We start from the raw sequence: 19,548 nt of genomic DNA, 5'->3' as shown, positions 1-19,548 counted from the left end.
CTTTCATCCTGTTACATGACCTTAAACATCAGGTAGTTCAGAAAACCACAGATACACGACAAACATCAACTCGTTATGACCGAGCGCAGAAATACAAGCATATTAGCATGACTCCAACTAACGACGTTGTTGCTTGGCCATTACGGTATGAACTATTTACCCAAACTGGATCAATTTGCCTGTTTAATCCCTGGAGTCCAACTATTGCTTATTAACCCATATTTGCAAAAACAACTGTAAAAACGTTGATTTCAGACCATCAGTACAGCGAACCACGGCTTCACTAAAGGCAACGGAAGGGCAATGAAGACTTCAAAATGTTACTGTATTTGTAAGCTCCAGTTGACCACTCTCTGGAAGATGGGCCAATATTTGCTTATTACTTTTTTAGCATTTTTTAATTTGTTTTGTGAGTACTGGTCAATCAAGTCATTACAGAACAGCAAAATATCATAAAAGGTGAAGACTACAGCTATCCTTCTGGCAGCGTAGAGATAGTAAGTGGATTAAAAGCTGGAGGAGAGGTTGCTCTATTCTGACTTTATTTAGCCTGGTGCCCATCACTGCAGTATCCAAACGACCATCACAGTTTGTCTTAACACAAAAGATCACACACAGGGTTCACGGGCTGGCAATTGAACGCGGATCCTGCATTTCACCCTGTTATTTTAACACCAAACCCATGCTTCCCACCCATTACAGCTGCACTTCTGAGGGATCGTTGCTGTCAAGAGAGGATGACATTAAGAGCAAACCGCAGCCACCAGATCAGACCCTGAAGGGACGGGGATGTTAACTGGTCTTACATTTGTTCTCTCGTTCTGGTTAACGTATTTACTATATTTCTTATTTCAGCTCTCTAACTTCATCTAAGATATTCAGTCCAGTCTGCTTCCTTTTCAAGGTACCATCAGTCAAATCCAACCAAATCATTTTATCTCTCGGTTACTAAATTCAAACCATTTTAAACATCCTGCTTTCATCTTTATAGCTCTCTCCCACTTAACCGTGCTGCAGTTACAGAAGAATGTACTTGACATATAAAACGTGCATGTGATTCCTTTAACATTTTAATGCCGTGTATTGTGTTGTAAACATCTCTTCATGTTTTATCTCCTTCTCCATAAATCAGAGGCTAGTATCTTAGAAGTCTCAAAAAATGACATGTTTTCTCCATAATATAAATGTAAGACTCCACTCCTTGAAACTTGAGTCAGCTTTCAAAAAATCATCAAAAACCAGAGCTACAAAAAAGCAAAAGATTATCAAGTAGCTTAATATCATTTTCTCCCACTCCATTTCTATGGCAGCATGAGTACAGGATGGGAAAAAGTAAGTCACAAAATTGTTCTTCACCAACCAGAAAACCAATGTTTTGATTATTCTTTTTTGTCGCTTGTAAAGAACAACACTAAGGTAAAATACCTTCTTGTGCATCCATACCAATATAACAGCACTGAAAGAGTCAGGAAAGTGGACAGTATAAAAAAGTGATATGCTAGGAATAATTATTTGCTTTATTCAAGATTAACACGCAGTGTTTACAAGATGAAACCCCAGAACACATTCCCATTTCCTTACCATAACTGCGATTAATAAGACTGATCTCTTATAATGAGATTTTCTGGTGGTTTTGGCCTAGCTCAGTAATGTTACAGTAAAAATGTCTATTCCTTGGTAAATGCATTAAGTGATTTTTTTTTTTTAATTAAAAACCACTGTAAAATATTGATTATTTTGAAAAGAGAGAACACCAATAAAGAACACCTGTCCAAAATAATTTTAAGTTACTTCAATGATGGAAAAAAGAAAGAGCACCATTAGAAAAAGAGAAAAAAAAAAAAGAGGAAAGGAGTTTTAGCAGGTGGGACTGAGAAGTGGTGACATGTTGTAGTACAATACTGAAGGGCTGAAGGATATAACGTGGTGTTGCGTGATGTGGAAGAGAACCAGGGACCACTGGATTAGCGTGCCACTAAAATGCTAGATTAGGTGCGAAGTACAACTCTGAAGTATTGTGATACGAAGGAGTGAGGCAGAGGCAGAACTGCTGGTAGAGGACAAGAGAAATAAAACACTATCTTTTCTTTGGCACCTTCCAGCAGGAGTTTACTCCCTCATAGCCCACAGACCCAACACACGCTACAGGAAAACCCAAGGACCCTCCAATATTTATCCAGATCCCCAGAATTCATAACATTTTCAACCAGCCTGAGAGATTCTGTTTCTCTCAAACTACTGTCTAACATAAATTATTCCAAGACACTTTTCTTGACATTTTCTACACAAATGTTTCTAGAATAACCTTGCTGTAGAACATGCACCACGTTTCCACCTAATGCAAGCCCATGCTCACGTACTTTTTATCTCTATTTTCCAGGATATTTTCAAACACAGCTTTTTCACTGTTATTTCTCAAAAAAAGAAGTCATCAACTTCTTAAAAATAATTATCCAATTTCACAGAATTGTCATAAAAATCCATTCTTTCTACTTGCATCAGAAAGTACAGCTAGAATTCAGAATTTACAGGTTGTGAAACCTGTTTGTAAATACATGCCTTTGGTTGATAGATTTCCAGATTTTATTTCCAGATTGTATTTCTATAAACAATGGAAAAATACAATGTTGCCAACTCTCATGATTTTTTTATTATTGCTTTCCTGTTAAGACAGTGAAAGTGAGGGCAAGAACCTCCACTCTGGCAAATTTTTCTAACTTTCTGGCTCTTGCGGTTAGGAAAAAATTGTTTAAAGTATGACATACAGCCATCTGAAATCAAGAGAGCAAGCGATAATTAAAAGATTATTTTAGACCAACTTCGTAAAGAAATAAAACATGACTTCTCGGTCTCTGTGCGTTACATAGCCCAGACTCCCTCCCCAGCAGTTAATTCAGCTTCAATAGTTAATTCAATGGGGGTAAACCAGCCTCAGCTCCTACCAGATTGCTAAAATGAAGTGGTTGAGAGAAGGAAAAAAAAACCCAAACCACAGAATTTGAACAGTTAAAAGTCTGTGTCAGTACCTCCCCGAGCATTACGGGATCGCCGTTGCAGTTCCACAGGACCAGGCTCCTCACATCCTGTCCTAAATCACGAGGAAGAATCTCACACAATCGACACTTTACCTTCCCACGACATAGTCGAGGTCTGTAAATCCTGAACACAGATTTGTCAGGGAAATGAGGAGTGGGAAAGACGAGTTGCCCTTAAAGATGTACAGATTTATAGCAATATGGGAAGCGGAAAGACGGTTATCATATAAAAAGGTCCTTAAGGGACAGCAAGAAGCAACAAGGGAACCATGAGTCATGAGCTGCCAGAGAAGAGGATGCGTATGGGGAGCAACGGCCAGAGCAAAGTAGCAATAAAGGAAGTTCCAAGTCAAATGTGCTCCTTCCCAAAGGTCGAGATGGATACCCAAGCTTACAGTATTTATCGAAAATTAAATTCCCAGCCAATTCAGACACTGCGCCAACAGCAACCCCGGGAAAGGGACATCGTCGACTGAAAGGATCCACTGATAAACAAGGTCACGGACCACAGCTCTGCTCTTTTGCTTTGTTACCAGCTCTGCTTCTTTATTTTCCTTAGTAAGAGTAGTTGCCTTGAAGGTCTGTCTACATAGGCAAGTGGCTCAACACGAGCAAGAGTGCAAACTTAAACATCCAGCTGAGATTCTGAAAGACAGCTTTACACTTCGGGAGGCTGGAGTAAGCTTCTCAGTTTTACACTTTGGGAGGCTGGAGTAAGCTTCTCTATTTAAGGGCCTATTACCAGCTGTTCCTATGGTGAGACAGCAGTGAGTAAACAGGGAACTATGAGCCCAAGCACAAAGTTACTGCACTCCTAACTTTCCTTTCCCATCCCAGAAAGCCTCAAGAGTGTCAAACTCCAAATTATGGTGCAGGATCCCTGGTACTCCCAAGTATCTCAAGATTTTAAAAAGTAAGATTTTAAAAAGTGACTTCCAGGAGTTTAAGAAGCAGCTATTTTTGAGACAAAATACAATGCTGAGCAACACATGGAAGCTGAAGACAAAGAAAACCAGTTATCTGTGCGTGAATATCATCTCCAGGAAGATCTATCAAAATCTCAAGAAAGGCAAGTTGCACAGGAGTCTCTAAACAAGAAATAATTAATTCTCCTCTTAGTCCAGTAGTATCCACATCAAAGGTGAAAGTAAATATGACAGTAAATATTTCAAAGGATTGACAAGTCACAAAATGAATTTTTAATACTAAAAAAATGTAGTAAAGGAAAAAAGGGAGGGAAAAAAGCACATCTCTCAAATTGTATCAAACCCAAGAAAGCTTCACCTTAGTTATGACAGATTCACCCAGACTTTATGTGAAAAATATATGCATGATAACCAAAGGTATACTTCAGAAAATAGTGTGACTTTCTTAAAATGATTTTTCAAGGCTACCTAAGTGTTTTCAAGTTAGGTAGGCTACCTAAATATTTCCAAGCAACTAAAAATCATGCAGCATCCTTCCTATTTTGCAGAGAAAACAGACACAAAGTTAGCTGCCTACCCCGATTTTAAGCTCAGTGAAAACTAACAGTAAAACCTGTACTTACTTCAGCCTGAGCGAGACGCATGCTTATGGGTGCCATCTCAAAAAACACATCGGGTGCCTACAACTCAGGTGTTACAAGGCGTAAACGTGAAAGAGCCCAACTCCATCGAGGCGACCCCAGGATGTAGCTCACAGGAAGCCTCCATGCCCTGTTCCATTAGCAGGGTCCCAGGACTCAGCCCCCCATCTCCCAAGTGATTGCTGAAACCATAAAGTGCTATCGAAGGTGGCACTGCCTCTGCCGCTCCTTTCTCCAGGCCATAGTTACAACTGAAAGTGACCGTGGCTACTACGCTTTGTAACTCCGTTCAACACCACAAGCGGTGTTACCTGTTCACTAGTTAGGCTCTCCTTCGGAACTTAGGAAGAGCTTAACAACAACTTTGCTTCACAGCTGGATTGCAAGAGAGCTGAGAGATCAGCATCAAGCTCCACGGGCACGTTCACACATGTAAGGAAGGTCAAGTTCAGGCACCTGGAACATCTCCGGCACGAAACAGCTACCCCATGACGGAGGCTTATGGTGTGTTTTATAGGTGCATGGGATTCCGTGACTCCAGCCTGAACAGAAGCACACAAACCCCACCGAAGTCCCACTACAGACGTTTAGAAAGGTGCTCCGAGCCATTCTTTAGGCAGATCTGACAAGGTCATACAATAACACAACTGAGAAACCAGGCTCGTAAGGCTGGAGCCCCGATGGCTATTATACTCCAATTACACAGTTCTTCCTATGTCATTTGCAGTGACCCAGGCTTAGTATTACCAAGATAAACATTATTATTGGGAGGCTTAAAACCTCATCAACTCCATTCCGAATAAACACACTGTGCCTAGCAACTATACTTTAATTCGCAGACATATATTCCTTTCGCGGTGTCAGTTTTAGTGGCTCAGAGCTCGCACGGCAGCTGAAGGCACAGTGCTCCCAGCCATCCACGTACACTCCTTGGCAGCATGTCAGAAGCCAGGACGACACCAGTTTGCAGTACGGGTGAAGAGACGGACTGACCTGATTGATGGAGTTGGCCGCACAGGACGCCAGTCCGGTTCCGAGGGAGGCGAGCAGGAAACAGGTCAGGTCGAAAGGGACCGGGGCCATGGCAAAGCCAGCAGACGCGGTGCTCACAACCAGAGCTGCAACACAAGCGAGAGCACAGTTCAAGGCATCAACATGAAACCGTCTCCTTTCTACGTACCACTAGAGTTAAAGTTTTTAAACCCTGTAAAAACCCTTGTGCAGATTAACTTTTTAATACTTTTATGGATCAAAGTAGCTCCAGGAACTGCGTTCAATTAATACTAATACTCTACATAAAGAAGTCAAAGATGAGAAGGAGAGCTGTCAGGGATGAAATGAGAAACCCAGAAGCATCAGCACCATAGTAGAAGAGGTGAGAATAAAACTCATGCCTGTATTCCCCGTTCTATGGATTTGCTCCAGGATCAAACTGCCTCACGCAACATGTACATGAAACATTTGTTCCACTAACTCAAATGCCATTGCAAAGTCTAACATGGAAGAAAAACAGTAAAAAAAAAAAAAATCCTGAACAGAGAAATATGCATTATTATCAAATTATAGCAGGAACTTAAGCAGTGCAGAAAGTCAAAGAGAGACTCAGGGCATGTTGGCTACAGCTGGTGAGGCCAGTAGCCTCACTACACAAGTGTTTGCCCCCACTGCTCCCATCTGACATGCCCACTTCAGGCAGAAGGTACAACCACATCATCACATGGACCTAGCAACGTTTAAAGGCCTCAAAATTTGAGTGGATTAATAAAAATCCATTTCGGTTTTGTCATCCAAAATTATAACTTTAGTACAGTACTGCAAATCACATCCTTAAAATGAAAGTTACCCAAGTCTCAATCCTAATATTGTAATTACCCAAATAATAGGTCTTACGAACATCACTTTTGGCAAGAAATAATACAACATGAAAAATTTCTTATACTATAGAAGTCAGCACATTTCCTGAATATCTTGCTCATGACCTTGAACCTTACAATTTAAAATTAATCATTTTTAAACAGAAAGTATTTAAATAATATTTTGCATGTAATTACACGTTCCAGACCTCAGCTAGCTCAAATCAAAGAATCAAAATGTTCTTATCTTCCCGATTCCTGCAAAGTCTCCTCTTTCTCTGAAGTTAAATGACAAATAAATAACTTCTGCTGACTGAAAATACCTGGATTATCTACTAAGCAGCGTAACCCGAGATGAAGAACTAAATGTCACGGCAGAGACCTGCCGGCAAGGATGCAGATGCAAAGTGCTAATTTTAAGAACTATGCCTGCATAAGAATCTTAGGATTTAATCCTAAAAAGACAGTGAAGAAAACTTGCTGCTCATCAAAACTTTCCTCTAAGTATTAAACTCTATTGGCAGCTGAATACGATTATAATAACGTACATAATATTATTATAAGCATCCATTATTTAGCCCTGTTACGGATTCACAGGCTGCTGTGCAGATGGCTGTCACAGGGCCCGGCTGCCAGCGCGCTGCGTCGGCGTCCTTGACACCAAGGTAGGTCCCTGGCTTTCATTCCCCACCACAGCACCGCCGGGGCCAGCACCGCCGGGGCCAGCACCAGGCTCCTGCTGCAGGCCCTTCAGCTCCTTCTCAAATACCGTGAATCTACGACGGAGCCTGACCCCTCCGAGAAGCTGAGAAATAACCAGGGGTTCTGTAACCCCCCTGGACAGACACGTAGCTACTGATCATTTCTGAAAGACTGGAGCCCTTTATTATGGAAACACAACAGCATCTTGGTTTCAGAACTCTTGGATCCTTCTTAGTAGAGCGTGCAAGAAAATATGAAATGCATTGGTTTACAACTGATAGAGTTAAAAAATACACTGAAAAGATGACGGGGAAAGAGTGGCGTTTGCATTTCTGAGAGTGATTAGATCCATTTTTTTGCATAATAAATCACACGTTCACTTCTAGACAAGAATTTAATTAAAACTTATCTTAGAGAGCACTTTACACCAATTTATTATGGGAAAACACCAACTCATTTACTGAAGAAGAAAGGTGGAGAAGATTGGCAAACAGTCAGTGTAACATTACCATTACACTGACCTCAAAGAAATTCTAATACTGTACAGCCACAGCACTAATTAAAGTCCCCATTGATTTCTCCAGATTAATTTCAGCCAGTCATTTCAGCGTGACTTATCAGGATCTCATTAAAAAAGGCTGTCGGACATCCTCTCACTTATCCCACTGGAACAGGTATTTTCAGTTGTTTGGGCAGTGCTCTGAACTCAAGGCATTCCCTGCTTGTCTCATTGCCCAGCAATTCAAATGCAACACATCAAGAGTAAATAAGAAAATGTTCCCTTTGGATTGGGAAGTTTATTTTCTTTTCCTGTGGAAGCAATAATTTACTCTTCTACTTTCCTCATGGAGGAAAAGTATATTTAATTGAGATCACATCAAGGGAATGAGATAATTGACTCTGTTTGTTTTTTAATCCCTGTTAGTTTAGTGCTTTAGGGGCCAAATTAACTTCACCTTATTGCATAATAGATGGAATTGATCCTTTCAAGATTTGTTGATGAGAGCTGGCATTATATATGCTCTTCAAAAAGAAGCAAGGATTTAAACTTATGATCTCAGCCTAAACCTAATTTTTGGTCTTCTAAACATCTTTAGCTTTAACAAAAATTAACAAGGGACATTTGTCTCCAATTTCAATGTAAATGAAAAAGAAAATGCTAATGGATGGTGACAAAAAGAGTGAGTTATGATGTGTCTAGCATAAAAAGACATTCCAGAAGTCTACAGTGTACAGTATTCTTTACATTCCTCTTCAGCTTCATTATAACGTGATCTGCCTTTATAAATCCCTGTATTTGTATTTATAGCATGCGAATCACTATGCCATATTTTGTTTAGCTCCTATTAAAAAGTAGCCAAGCCAAAATAAAAGCGTAGAAAGCCAAAGCAAACCAATTCAGTTTTAAATCTCCTTTCTGCTCCTGTACTGATGATATAGCCGTACATAAGGAAGGAAAAAAGCGAATGCATTTCTACTTTAATTTAAGAAGCAATTTCACTGTTTTACTACAAATGTTTATATACTCCTTAAAGGAAACCAGCATTCCAAAAGCTGATGGAATTTTCCTTCCAGAATTTTCACACTTTGGTTTCTGGAAAGCTAAATGTAGCATCAGTGTTAGTGCTATACATCCAACCAATGTTTCCTTTGTCAACTTAGATTTCTTTGGGTATAGGCATATCTAAGTTTTGTTGCAGATTATAACCTGCACGCTAAAGAAGGCCGAACTCCTGAAGCACACTTAAATTTGGGACAATAATTTGAAACAAGTCTTTGCATCATATCATAGAAGTTCAAGTGCAATACTATGAACAGAGCAGATAATCTTTTTACCATCAAACGATTTTAAAATGCTTTGCAAAAAATAAACTGTAATAATAGTTTATTTTTATTTCATTAGTTTTCCTTGTAGCATGGAAAACAAATTGCCAGAGAGCTACCACTATTAAGCTTTTTTTTTTTTTGATAGGATAACAGTCACTGTTTTACTAATCACAAAATGAGAACTACTTTGACATGCGTATGAAATATATTTAAAACTGAGAATAAATGTAGACTAGTAATAATCTAAACAATATGCACCGCTAAATCTTTCTCAAAGTTTCTGGCTATATTAAAGCTACCATTTAAAGAATAAATGCCATAATAAATGCCATTATTCCAGAATAAAGTGGAAATGTACTAGAACTCCACTAAAGCAAATGTTTTTTTTTTTTTCCTAGCGCGGCTGTTACCAGATTTTTAGCCTACAAACACAACATCGGCGCCTAATGTAGTCATTGCTGCTCCATTACGTAGCGGTTTGGTAACAGTCAAACGTCATTATGCAAAGCTGGATATCCATCGTCTTCGTTTTACAAATACGCAACAGACGCAGAGATGAAGCAGGATGTTCACGATCACATCGTAAGTCAGTAGCAAATATCTCAGGCTTCTGAGTTCCAGTTCAACACTTTCATGCTAGGGGATCACTAACGCAGACACAAATTCATATGTGAGCAATACATTCAATAAATCCCAGCTGTCTTCTAGTAAACAAGATAGGATTATTTTCATAAAAGGGGACATATGAGAAAATGCTCTATTTTAGTCTCCAAAATTTAAAATGCTCATGAACTATCATCTTTGTCCACTTTGAAAATCTTAAATGTGGGTCAGTAAGTCCATGATGTAGAAACCATGCACAATTTTGTAGCTGGTAGTCTTTACTCCTCGGTTTTTGTCTAACATTGTCTAGCACAACACAGAGGAATTCAGATTGGAAGGGATCTCAGGAGACCATCAAGTCCAACCTCCTGCTCAAAGCAGGGTCAATGCTGAATTCCAGCCAGGTCCCTTAGGGCTTTGTCATCTCCAAGGATGGAAATTTCACACCATCTCTGGGCAACCTGCAGCAAAGTTTGACTGTCCTCATGGCGAAACTACTTTCCCTTATGTCAAGCCAGAACCTCCCGTTTCAATTTATGAAACGTATTCTCTGTGCCAAGATTCATGTATTTTAAAAGAGATTTGAAAACTAAAGCATAGATGCTTCCAAATCTGTCTTTAAAAGAATTTTGGCACCTGATCGGAGAATGTCCCCATCCTCCTGCCTGTGGAAGGAGCTACAAATGATCAGATGGCATCAAAATGATATGTAAATCTTTACCTTAAAAACAAATATCAAACAAATTTACGGGCCTCCTCAGAGAACTGATTATATCAGTCTTGCGATTCTGTCCATAACATGCACATTACACTTTGATAAGGAAAAAGCACAATAGGTTTGATTCTGATCTGACCACGGTAAGCCCTGGAATGACTCTATTCCAGGGAGGTGATGGTGCCCCTGTACTCGGCACTGGTGAGGCCGCACCTCAAATCCTGTGTTCGGTTTTGGGCCCCTCACTACAAGAAGGACATCGAGGTGCTGGAGCGTGGCCAGAGAAGGGCAACGAAGCTGGTGAAGGGTCTGGAGCACAAGGCTGGTGAGGAGCAGCTGAGGGAGCTGGGGTTGTTTAGTCTGGAGAAGAGGAGGCTGAGGGGAGACCTTATTGCTCTCTACAACTCCCTGAAAGGAGGTTGTAGCGAGGTGGGGGTCGGTCTCTTCTCCCCAGTAATGAGTGATAGAATGAGAGGAAACGGCCTCAAGCTGCGCCAGGGGAGGTTTAGGTTGGATATTAGGAAAAACTTCTTCACCAAGAGGGTGGTCAAGCATTGGAACAGGCTGCCCAGGGAAGTGGTTGAGTCTCCATCCATGGAGGTATTTAAAGAACGGATAGATACGGTGCTTGAAGACATGGTATAGACGGACTTGGCAGTGATAGGTTGATGGTTGGACTCGATGATCTTAAGGGTCTTTTCCAACCTTGACGATTCTATGATTCTATTAAAGATAACAAATTACTCCAGATTTACAGAGGTGTAAACACCTCAGGCTGGCCTATTTTAGCTCTAAGGTACAGACCATGACAAAACCAGAGGCAATTTACTGTCAACTCTTCTTACGTAATGTTAATAGGATACTGGGTTGAACTCTCTGAGAGCTAGCTATAACCAAACAACATCTCACATCCTCAATGAGAGAAACGCAGCAAAACATAAGCTGACTTGGAGAACGTTTCCAGATTTCTTTGTGTTTGGAGAAATAGTAACATACTTAAAGTGAAGCAAAGGAGGGTTTCTGCTAGAGAGACGGAGATGCTTTTCAGCAGTAAGGGCAGTGACACGCTGCTGCAGACTGCCCAGGGAAGCTGCATATTCCCTGGCTGGTTTTAGGAACAGACAAAGTGACATCAAGTCAGGAATGATACACCTAAAGGTGATCCTGATTTGAGGGAAAATAGAGAAGATTAGAAGTGTCCCTTTGAGGTCCCCGTGATTCTGCATGGATACTGCACACGCTGAACCAAAGCAAGATACAAAGTGCAGAAGCCGCCCTGGTGAGGTCTGAAACAAAGTCTTCAGTCATCAGAACAGAAAAGCAACGTTCACCATGCTTTAATGGATTGACTGTTAAAATGTACTTTGAAGAAAATACCACCAAAACTCTAAAACACTTTTTAAGAGTTGGAAGGTAAAAGTGCCTTGCAATGAGCTGCTGTAAGAGAATATAAAGACTTTGGGGGAGAGACTGTGACTTTGCATATGATCTCTGGGTAAACAGCCAGCAGTTAATACACAATCGTGAATAAAAAAGAATCTTTAGACAAATTAATATGCTTGTGAACACAAGTGAAAATGTTAACTGTAGTATATTAAAACACAGGATAGAGGAAATGTAAATGAATGTTTGAAACATATGGGCTTTAGTATGACTTTCTAAAGGAGATCCGTGTTACGGCAGCCTGGAGTCAGGATTCAATTCTTCCCGGCACAGCAGACAGAGATATGCTAAAGGCACAGCCCCTTCCTCAAAGAGCTTGCAAGTTAGATTAAAAATTCTATAGCTGTTTAGAAATTAGCAGTTAAGTTTACACCTGACCTACGATACATCCATTTCTCAGACAGGCGCCACACATCTAGCTGGTTGTCCTCACCAAAAGACCAATAGGCAAGACATCCTTTACTACAGAAGCAACAATGAGAAAGTGTTCAGAAACCAGAGAAATAGCTAATGAGAATACTCAGCATTTTTCATATCATGTCTTCATCACACTTCCCCCAAATTAAAAACTGAATCTTAATGTTCCCATGTTTTTGCACATAGCTTATCTTAGTTTTCATCTGTGATCACTAGGGAAAACATTACTTAAATGTAAACTTGAAGTTAAATTTAAGATGATACAATCTGAAATTCTTAACGTCTTTGCGTTATAAATCATTGGAATTTCCTCCTATTACCATACCCTCACAGCTCGCTCTCCTATTTTCAGCTACAGGTGAACTTTAGGATAAAGTTGAAAACAATGACACTTTTAATTCTGAAAACTTATCAGACAGACGCACTGGCTTTCCAAGTGCCTAGGTGGTAAGGCACCGCTGTTCAGACAGCAGCCAACACAGAACACCACAGAGACGGGAAAGGATGGAAACTGAACCCATAAAGGTAGATTATGCAACAAGTAATTAGAAGTTCCCTAATTGTCTTCTACGGAAAAGAATATAAACAAAAGCCTTTTCCTGTTGGTAAGGCAGAGCTTCTAACGGCAGCGTCATGAGAGCTGCAGTTTACATGAAGCAGGAGGGTATGGTAATAGCTAAACTCATTTCCTTTCAAAGGTGAATTACAGTTCAGAATACAAACAAACATTCTCTTTACTTCAGCAGCAGGAAAAGAAGAGGGCATAAGGAAGTCCCATTTTAGCATAATGCAGAGTTTGGTTTTTTGCTATTTCATACTCTAAAAAGTATAAATAAAAAGTCTGCCAAAAAAACCACACAGGATATGAGATCTATCAGAACTTCATGGGTGAAAGGAATTGAGTTGTGTGTCATTTGTAACTTAAAAACTGACCTCAGAGAATTTATTTTTCTTTTAAAAAAATTAAATCAAAGAACTGCACCACCATATTCTTTACAGAATATATAATTTGTCTAAATGATTACACAAGTTGGAAAAAAGCTAATTTGTCTAAATGATTACACAAGTTGGAAAAAAGCTAATTCTGTTTCCTTGCTCTGCACAGTACACCCAATATTCTTCCTGCTCCTGTCTCCTCCTACACTATCCTATCACCAATAACGACCAACAACAGAACTCCCCTCCTACAAACCCCTCTTCATCCAGCTTATTCTTTTACACTTTCTACTTCCAATAAAGTCTCCCCACCCCAGATCATCTTCCCCACCAAATACGTAAAGATTACAACAAGAAGAGAGATTAAGGTTTTTTCTATATCTCTACACCTTCTCAACAGGTACAAAGTTTACTACACTTGCCTTGGATCAAGAACAGCACATCTCAAAATGCAGACTCACACAAAACAACAGACAATCATGGAGCAAATGAAATTCTGGAACCTTTGCCTTTTACAGGTTTCAAGCAACACCCTATTTTAAAGTCAGAGCAGTACTTTCTTGCCTATCAATATTGCCTTTTGCATTAAAAAAAAAAGAGTCTACTAGAAGCTGTTGAAAAGTTTGGCAGCAACAGTGAGGCCACACAACAAAAGTATCACGTAAAATTATTTTCTCCAGAAAGACACTCTTCCATCTTGCTGCAGTTCTTGAAACTCCTATTTTGAGGAGCACCAGTAACACTCTGATGCGGTACTAACACTGAGCTTACCCCTGAGGAGTATCAGCAACAACAGTTCGTTCTCTCCCTCTTTTAAGGCGGTCACTTAATCATTGCATTTTAACTTTTAATTTCTGGATCTACCGAGATTTTTTAAATTTAATTCTACTTCAGTAACTAGCACACCTTTCAAGTTCACACAAAAGAGCCACTTAAATAAAAACACCTCACTGAAAAGATGCCCAAAGAGCTACTTGTTCATAGAGCACCTGTAAGTTATCCACGGTCAGCCCAACAGAAACAAAGTATTACTAGAACTGAACAGCTTGGGGAAGAAAAAGGCAAGACCTTAGGCAGAAAGAAAGAACAGTTGAGGTTGTATGTGCCACAAAGCTGTCACAAATTTGAAGTACAATAATCCTGATAACTGCTGATTCTGTCAGTAAGAGTTTTATATACCTAAATTTGAAATTACTAAGGCTAATACGTAAAAGTGACACAGTAAAGTACCAAAAGACATGCTTTTCATCCCTCAAGTCTACTAACCCAGCTCTTTACCAGCACAAAATAAATGCCTTGAGTTTTTTTTAAAAATAATGAGGAAGAACATTTGGACATACAGACAAGATCAGTTTTGCCAAGTCCAAAACATGAAATGCCTCATCAACACTGAGAACTAGAAAGCTTTTTATTATAGAAATATTTAAATGACCACTGTACACTGTATGTGGTCAGTACAATTTTTCCATGGAGAAACAAACAATGAAAACTTATATATTGTGAGACAACAAGTTTCAAAAAGTAAACTGAATTCAGGATTTTTATTTATAACAAATTGTTATGGCAAAGAACAACAGTTTTATTATCAAGAATTTATTTCACCCAGTGGAGAGAGCCCCACAGTAGGGACTTAGGAAATTATATTTCTGTTCTTGGCCCTGACACAGACAAGATGTAAGGCTTTGGTCAGATCATTAGAGTTTCCTTAGACATAAAAGTATACATCGAACTACCTATTGGCAAAGAAGTAATTTATAGTTGTTAAGTATTACTACTAGAACAAGGGAAAATGTAGCTAGGCTACAAGGCAATTGCTTAACAAACTGCTGGTTTGAAGATACCACGCTATCATTGACTAGAAAAGTAAATTAAACCTTATTTGAAAAAATTTAATTGGTCACACTCAAACATTTTCCTTTATAAGACAGGAAATTATTCGGATTATCTTTTGTTGGCACTTTCAATTTCACAATAAGCAGTACTAAAGTGAAAGGTAAGTAAATAAGACAGAACATTGGTAAACTTAAGGAAGATGACTTTAAATACTTAATACAATGCTCGTAAATTCACTTCCTAACTCAGTTGCACCGTATTTTTTGTACTAACGCTTGCTTATCATTCCCAAAAGCTAGCTGACAATACGATGCAAGCTCCTCCTCACTGTTTTTAAACAAATTTAATGGGAAAACTATTAAATGCTTCCATAAAACAATTTTTCCCTGCACACATATGATGGAATTGACCCAGGCGCTTTCTGTCAGTAAAGTGGGAATTATCACAGGAAAACCCACACAGTACCAGTAACATGCTAAAGAACTCTGCTACCAAACAGGATGCACAGAAGTGAAAAAGTGACCAGTAGTACCTGTAAGCTTAATTTTGGACAAGCGTGCCAAAATTCCTGGCAAGTCATCCAGCCGTAGCTTCATTTCTTTCCATTGTCTGTCGTCTTTGGATTCTGCTCTTACTGGTGTGACTGAGTCTGCAGTTTCTGCAGCTGACTTCATTTCTCTCAACTCATTTCTGCTTGATGCCTCAGATAAAGGTTGATGAACAGGTGGAACTGGTCTAATCTTGTGTATAACCTTTTTTTCTTGATCAAATTGCTGAAGCTCACGAAAAGGAGATACAATTGAATCCGACTTCGGTTTGGCTCGTTGGCTGAGGTCTTTGTTGTATTGTGTTACATACTAAATAGAATGAGAAATGTTAAGATGAATGGTTAAGACAATATTTCTGTCCATTTCAGGTTATTAACAACATCAATTATATTGCTATATTGTTCTTATCGTTAGGAGAATTACTTCCTACGATGACATGACTGAGTTAGCCTGAATTTCAAACACTTATTTCACGTACAAAAAAGTTTCTGAAGTTGGACAAGACATTACAAAGGCAGCTTTTCATTTCACAACAGCATCAGTAATGTCTACTTAAGCTTGAGGAATTGCTTCTGCATAAAACTATTTCCTCCCTTGTAGTTTCAACAGCAAACTCTACTTTATTCATATGCAAAACAAGCAGATAATAGCATCTGATTTAAAACTGATCAATTCACCTTTAAACAAAGGGGCACACATGTGCCCATAACAACTCCAGTCTCCAAATATAAGGATTAATTTTTTTGTAACTTTAAGATATGAAAAAAAAAACCAAAACAGAAAAATACCAGAAAATACAATCTACCTCCTATGATATAAAATCAACTCCCACATGAGGCTATTACTATTTATCCCAAACTTTATGCTAATTTACTAGACTTAACAATTTTCAACAGGAGTACAAATGAACATATATTGAAAGAAAAATTAGGAGACAGTTGTCTCCTCTCTTTTAGAACTCCTACAGAATAAAACACAGAATAAGAAAAAGACCATTTAGCTTCTCCTAGCTTTCTATTTCCTTTCCCAAAATATTCTATATATTTCAAGCACAAGAGGCAAGCATAAAAAGACTGAGCTTTTAACTAATCATAGCTTAAAGTACACATTAATAATTATAATGAGGAAGAGGGATCTGAAACTTTTCAACTCTGAATGAGTGATGTGAATACAGCTCAAATCAATAGGAAAAAAAAAATAATAATTTGAGAAGTGCTGGTGATCCTCAGAAGCGTGGAAGAGACCCCCATCTCTTGCTTCATACAGGACTGAAACTCAAAAAATACCAACAGATGTACACACTTCCTGTGGTCAAAGCAGTCATTAGCTATAAGGCTTAGCCTTATCCATATTTCATAGATATACCTCCAAAGTACAACGAACAGGACAACTCAGGGAAGAGCAAAATATATCTTTTACTACCATCCTCTTAGATGTGATACAACTCTTCAAAGAAGATAAAATTTCAAGAGTTTGAATGATAACTGTGGCTCTTTTAATACCCCAAACTAACAGCATACTACAGAATGCAACCCATTACGTTAACGAGCTGAGGAGTTCTGATACAAATTAACTCATTAACTCTTCAGTCAGAACACACTACCTCCACAAGTGAGTTCTATCTATCACTTGTATGAAAGCTAGCCAAGATTTCATTTGCTTACTGGCATTTTAACAAATAATAACTTTGAAAATAATTTCATTTCACATTTCTCAACATGAGACAAGTGCTCCACTTCAAAGGCACAGAAAGGAAAGCCCCCCGTCAGGTAGAGGCCTCACTGCGGCAGAAGGCACTGTCCTTGCCACACTGAGTTTCCTCCAGCCTCAAATGTTTTAGATCCCAAGTGCTTTACTCTGATACAACGCCAAAAAGGAGATGCTTGGAATTGCCTGAGCTTGGTAGATATGAAAAATATTATTTTTATCAACTACTTTCCATTTGGACTCATCACATGGGACAAAACAAATCAAAGAATGAAAAATGTGGGATAAATACGCTCCCTGACTTACCATTCGTTTGAGAAAGTTAAAGTACTGAAATGTAATCAATCTGTCATTGGCTACGCGGCATAGATGCACACACTGGCATGGTACCTGCCGTATTCCAGTCTTCTTCAGATGCCAGACAAATAGTCCTATTTAAAGAAAAAACTGAGAACATTAGATTACAGTTCCTTCTCTCCCATTGAGCTTGCTTCTACTCCAGACTACGCTGCCTGTTGTCCGCTGTGACACACAACACCCGCACAAACGAGAACCAGGGCAGCTCAGGTGGGGAGAAACGTGTTTGCAGGCTCCAGGTGAAAGACCTGAAAGTGCAGCCTTGCCCTGATGGTTTTGGGGTTTTCTTCCAAATCTCCCCACTCCCTAGCGATGCATGTTTAGTTTCTTGTTCCATGGCTATCTCTACACACTATAAATAAAGTTCTCTTGGCAAAATGGCACGAGCAGCATGGAAAGGAAGCAGGTGACACAGGGCAGGGCCAAAGTCAAACGCATCAAGAGGACGCCCCTGCGTGACACGACACCTATATCCCTATATAGAGGAACACATACAGAGATATACAAGCTCTGGATATCACCATACTGGGCAGCCCCAGGGACTACTCACAGCCCCAGGGTCGGCCCGGACCAGCCCAGCCCGCCCCACCGGCCGCCCCGCACAGCGCCGGGCGCGGCCCCCCTCCGCCCCCAGGCCCCGCCGGGGCCTCGCTGCCCCGCGGGCGGCCGTACCTGCCAGCGCCCGGGGCGGGCTGCAGCGGCGGGCGGCGCTCATGGCCGCAGCGGTGCTCCCGCCGCCCTCTCCCCTCACCGCCTGGGCGCCGCCATCTTGCCCGCCATGACCTCCAAACGCCTTCCGGGTCGGCGCTTCCGCCGGCGGGCGGGGAGGCGGGCCCGGGATGCGGGCCCTGGCTGAGGCGGCAGCGGCCGGCGCCGTTCCCGTTCCCCGTGAGCGGGGGCCGGGCCGGGGCCCGGGCTGTCCCCGCAGGCCGCAGCCCGGGGGATCGGGGCCCGTCAGGCTGCGGGGAGGCGCCCTCGGCCCCGCCGTGCCCGGGCGGCGGAGCGGCAGCCCCGCGCGGGCCGAGCCCACCGCCTCCGGCTCCCCGCCGTTTCGCAATGGGGAGAGAAAGCGCCTCACGGCCATGGCGGGATATATATATATATATGTATATGTATTATTTGGGGTATAATAACAGATTAAGGCGTTCAGGTGGGAGCTGGGGCCGGACTGGAGACTTCAGGCACCTTTCCCATGAAGAAGCGGCCCAGAGCCCTGCCTGGGGCATCCTCACAGCTGCTTGTTGCTGGCACTGGCTGCAATTCCCTCGTTTGGGAATTCCCTCATCATTCCTGGGCTCGTTTTCCGTTAGCAGTTGCAGACTTGAGGTGGTGTCCGTGACGGAGGGCGAGAGGGTGCTGCGGCGTTCGTGGGGAGATCCCATGATACATGCAAAGCAACCGAGAGGTGTCTAATAAAAAAATGTAATTCTTGAGGACGTGGAGTCTCATTCCCAAAAGAACCCGAGCTTTAAAGAGCCAAAGGCTTGGTAAAAAAATAATAAAATCTGTATTTAGTTCCTAAAGTAATTTTTGAAATTGAAGGTTTGGTTTCTATACCCCTGGAGCAAAGTTACGCGTTGCAGGAGGTCAGAGCGAAGAGCTGACCCATCTCATCCTCCCCTCACGCGAGTTCTGGGGGTGGCTGGATCCTTTGCTAAGCTGACTCAACTGGCTAACCTGAAGAGAAAAAAAAAATGTTGCTTTTGCTGGTTTAGCTGTTCAAACTCGCCCTGTGCGGGGTCTGATGGGTTGAAAGCTGGTGCAAGGCACGGAGGAAGGGGCCTTGACTGGAGTCTGAACAAAGAAGGAAGGGAACGGCTAGGACTGCTTGCGCTGTAAAGCGTAATTGCACCCCCAGGCACCTTTAAAATGTTTTCTCTTAAGAGTTTAAGTTCAGGAGATGTAAGCTATAAGTCACTTAAATGCTTCGGAAAATCATTCTCAATATTTTAACATGGAAATCTTCCTCGGAACCATCTTCCTCCCAGGCTTTCATTTCTTTATA

The 19,548-nt window shown here is 40.9% G+C and overlaps 1 protein-coding gene across 1 annotated transcript in view; it reads right to left on the bottom strand.

Moving 5' to 3' along the window:
* The window catches only part of COX10 (cytochrome c oxidase assembly factor heme A:farnesyltransferase COX10), a 106,178-nt gene extending 87,862 nt beyond the window's left edge, over nt 1-18,316 (bottom strand). The window contains exons 1-4 of the mRNA XM_082326668.1: nt 18,216-18,316; nt 17,493-17,617; nt 15,464-15,788; nt 5,596-5,720 (exon numbers count right to left, since the gene is read on the bottom strand). Of these exons, the coding sequence (XP_082182794.1) occupies nt 5,596-5,720; nt 15,464-15,788; nt 17,493-17,617; nt 18,216-18,258 (618 nt within the window). The 5' untranslated portion in view covers nt 18,259-18,316. The remainder of the gene's footprint in view (nt 1-5,595; nt 5,721-15,463; nt 15,789-17,492; nt 17,618-18,215) is intronic.
* Nucleotides 18,317-19,548: the final 1,232 nt, after the last annotated feature.

The sequence above is a fragment of the Platalea leucorodia genome (assembly GCF_965183815.1).
Source record: "Platalea leucorodia genome assembly, chromosome: 14".
Lineage (NCBI taxonomy): Eukaryota > Metazoa > Chordata > Aves > Pelecaniformes > Threskiornithidae > Platalea > Platalea leucorodia.
Note: the sequence above shows the minus strand (reverse complement) of the source record. Positions and strands in the feature narration are given on the sequence as shown.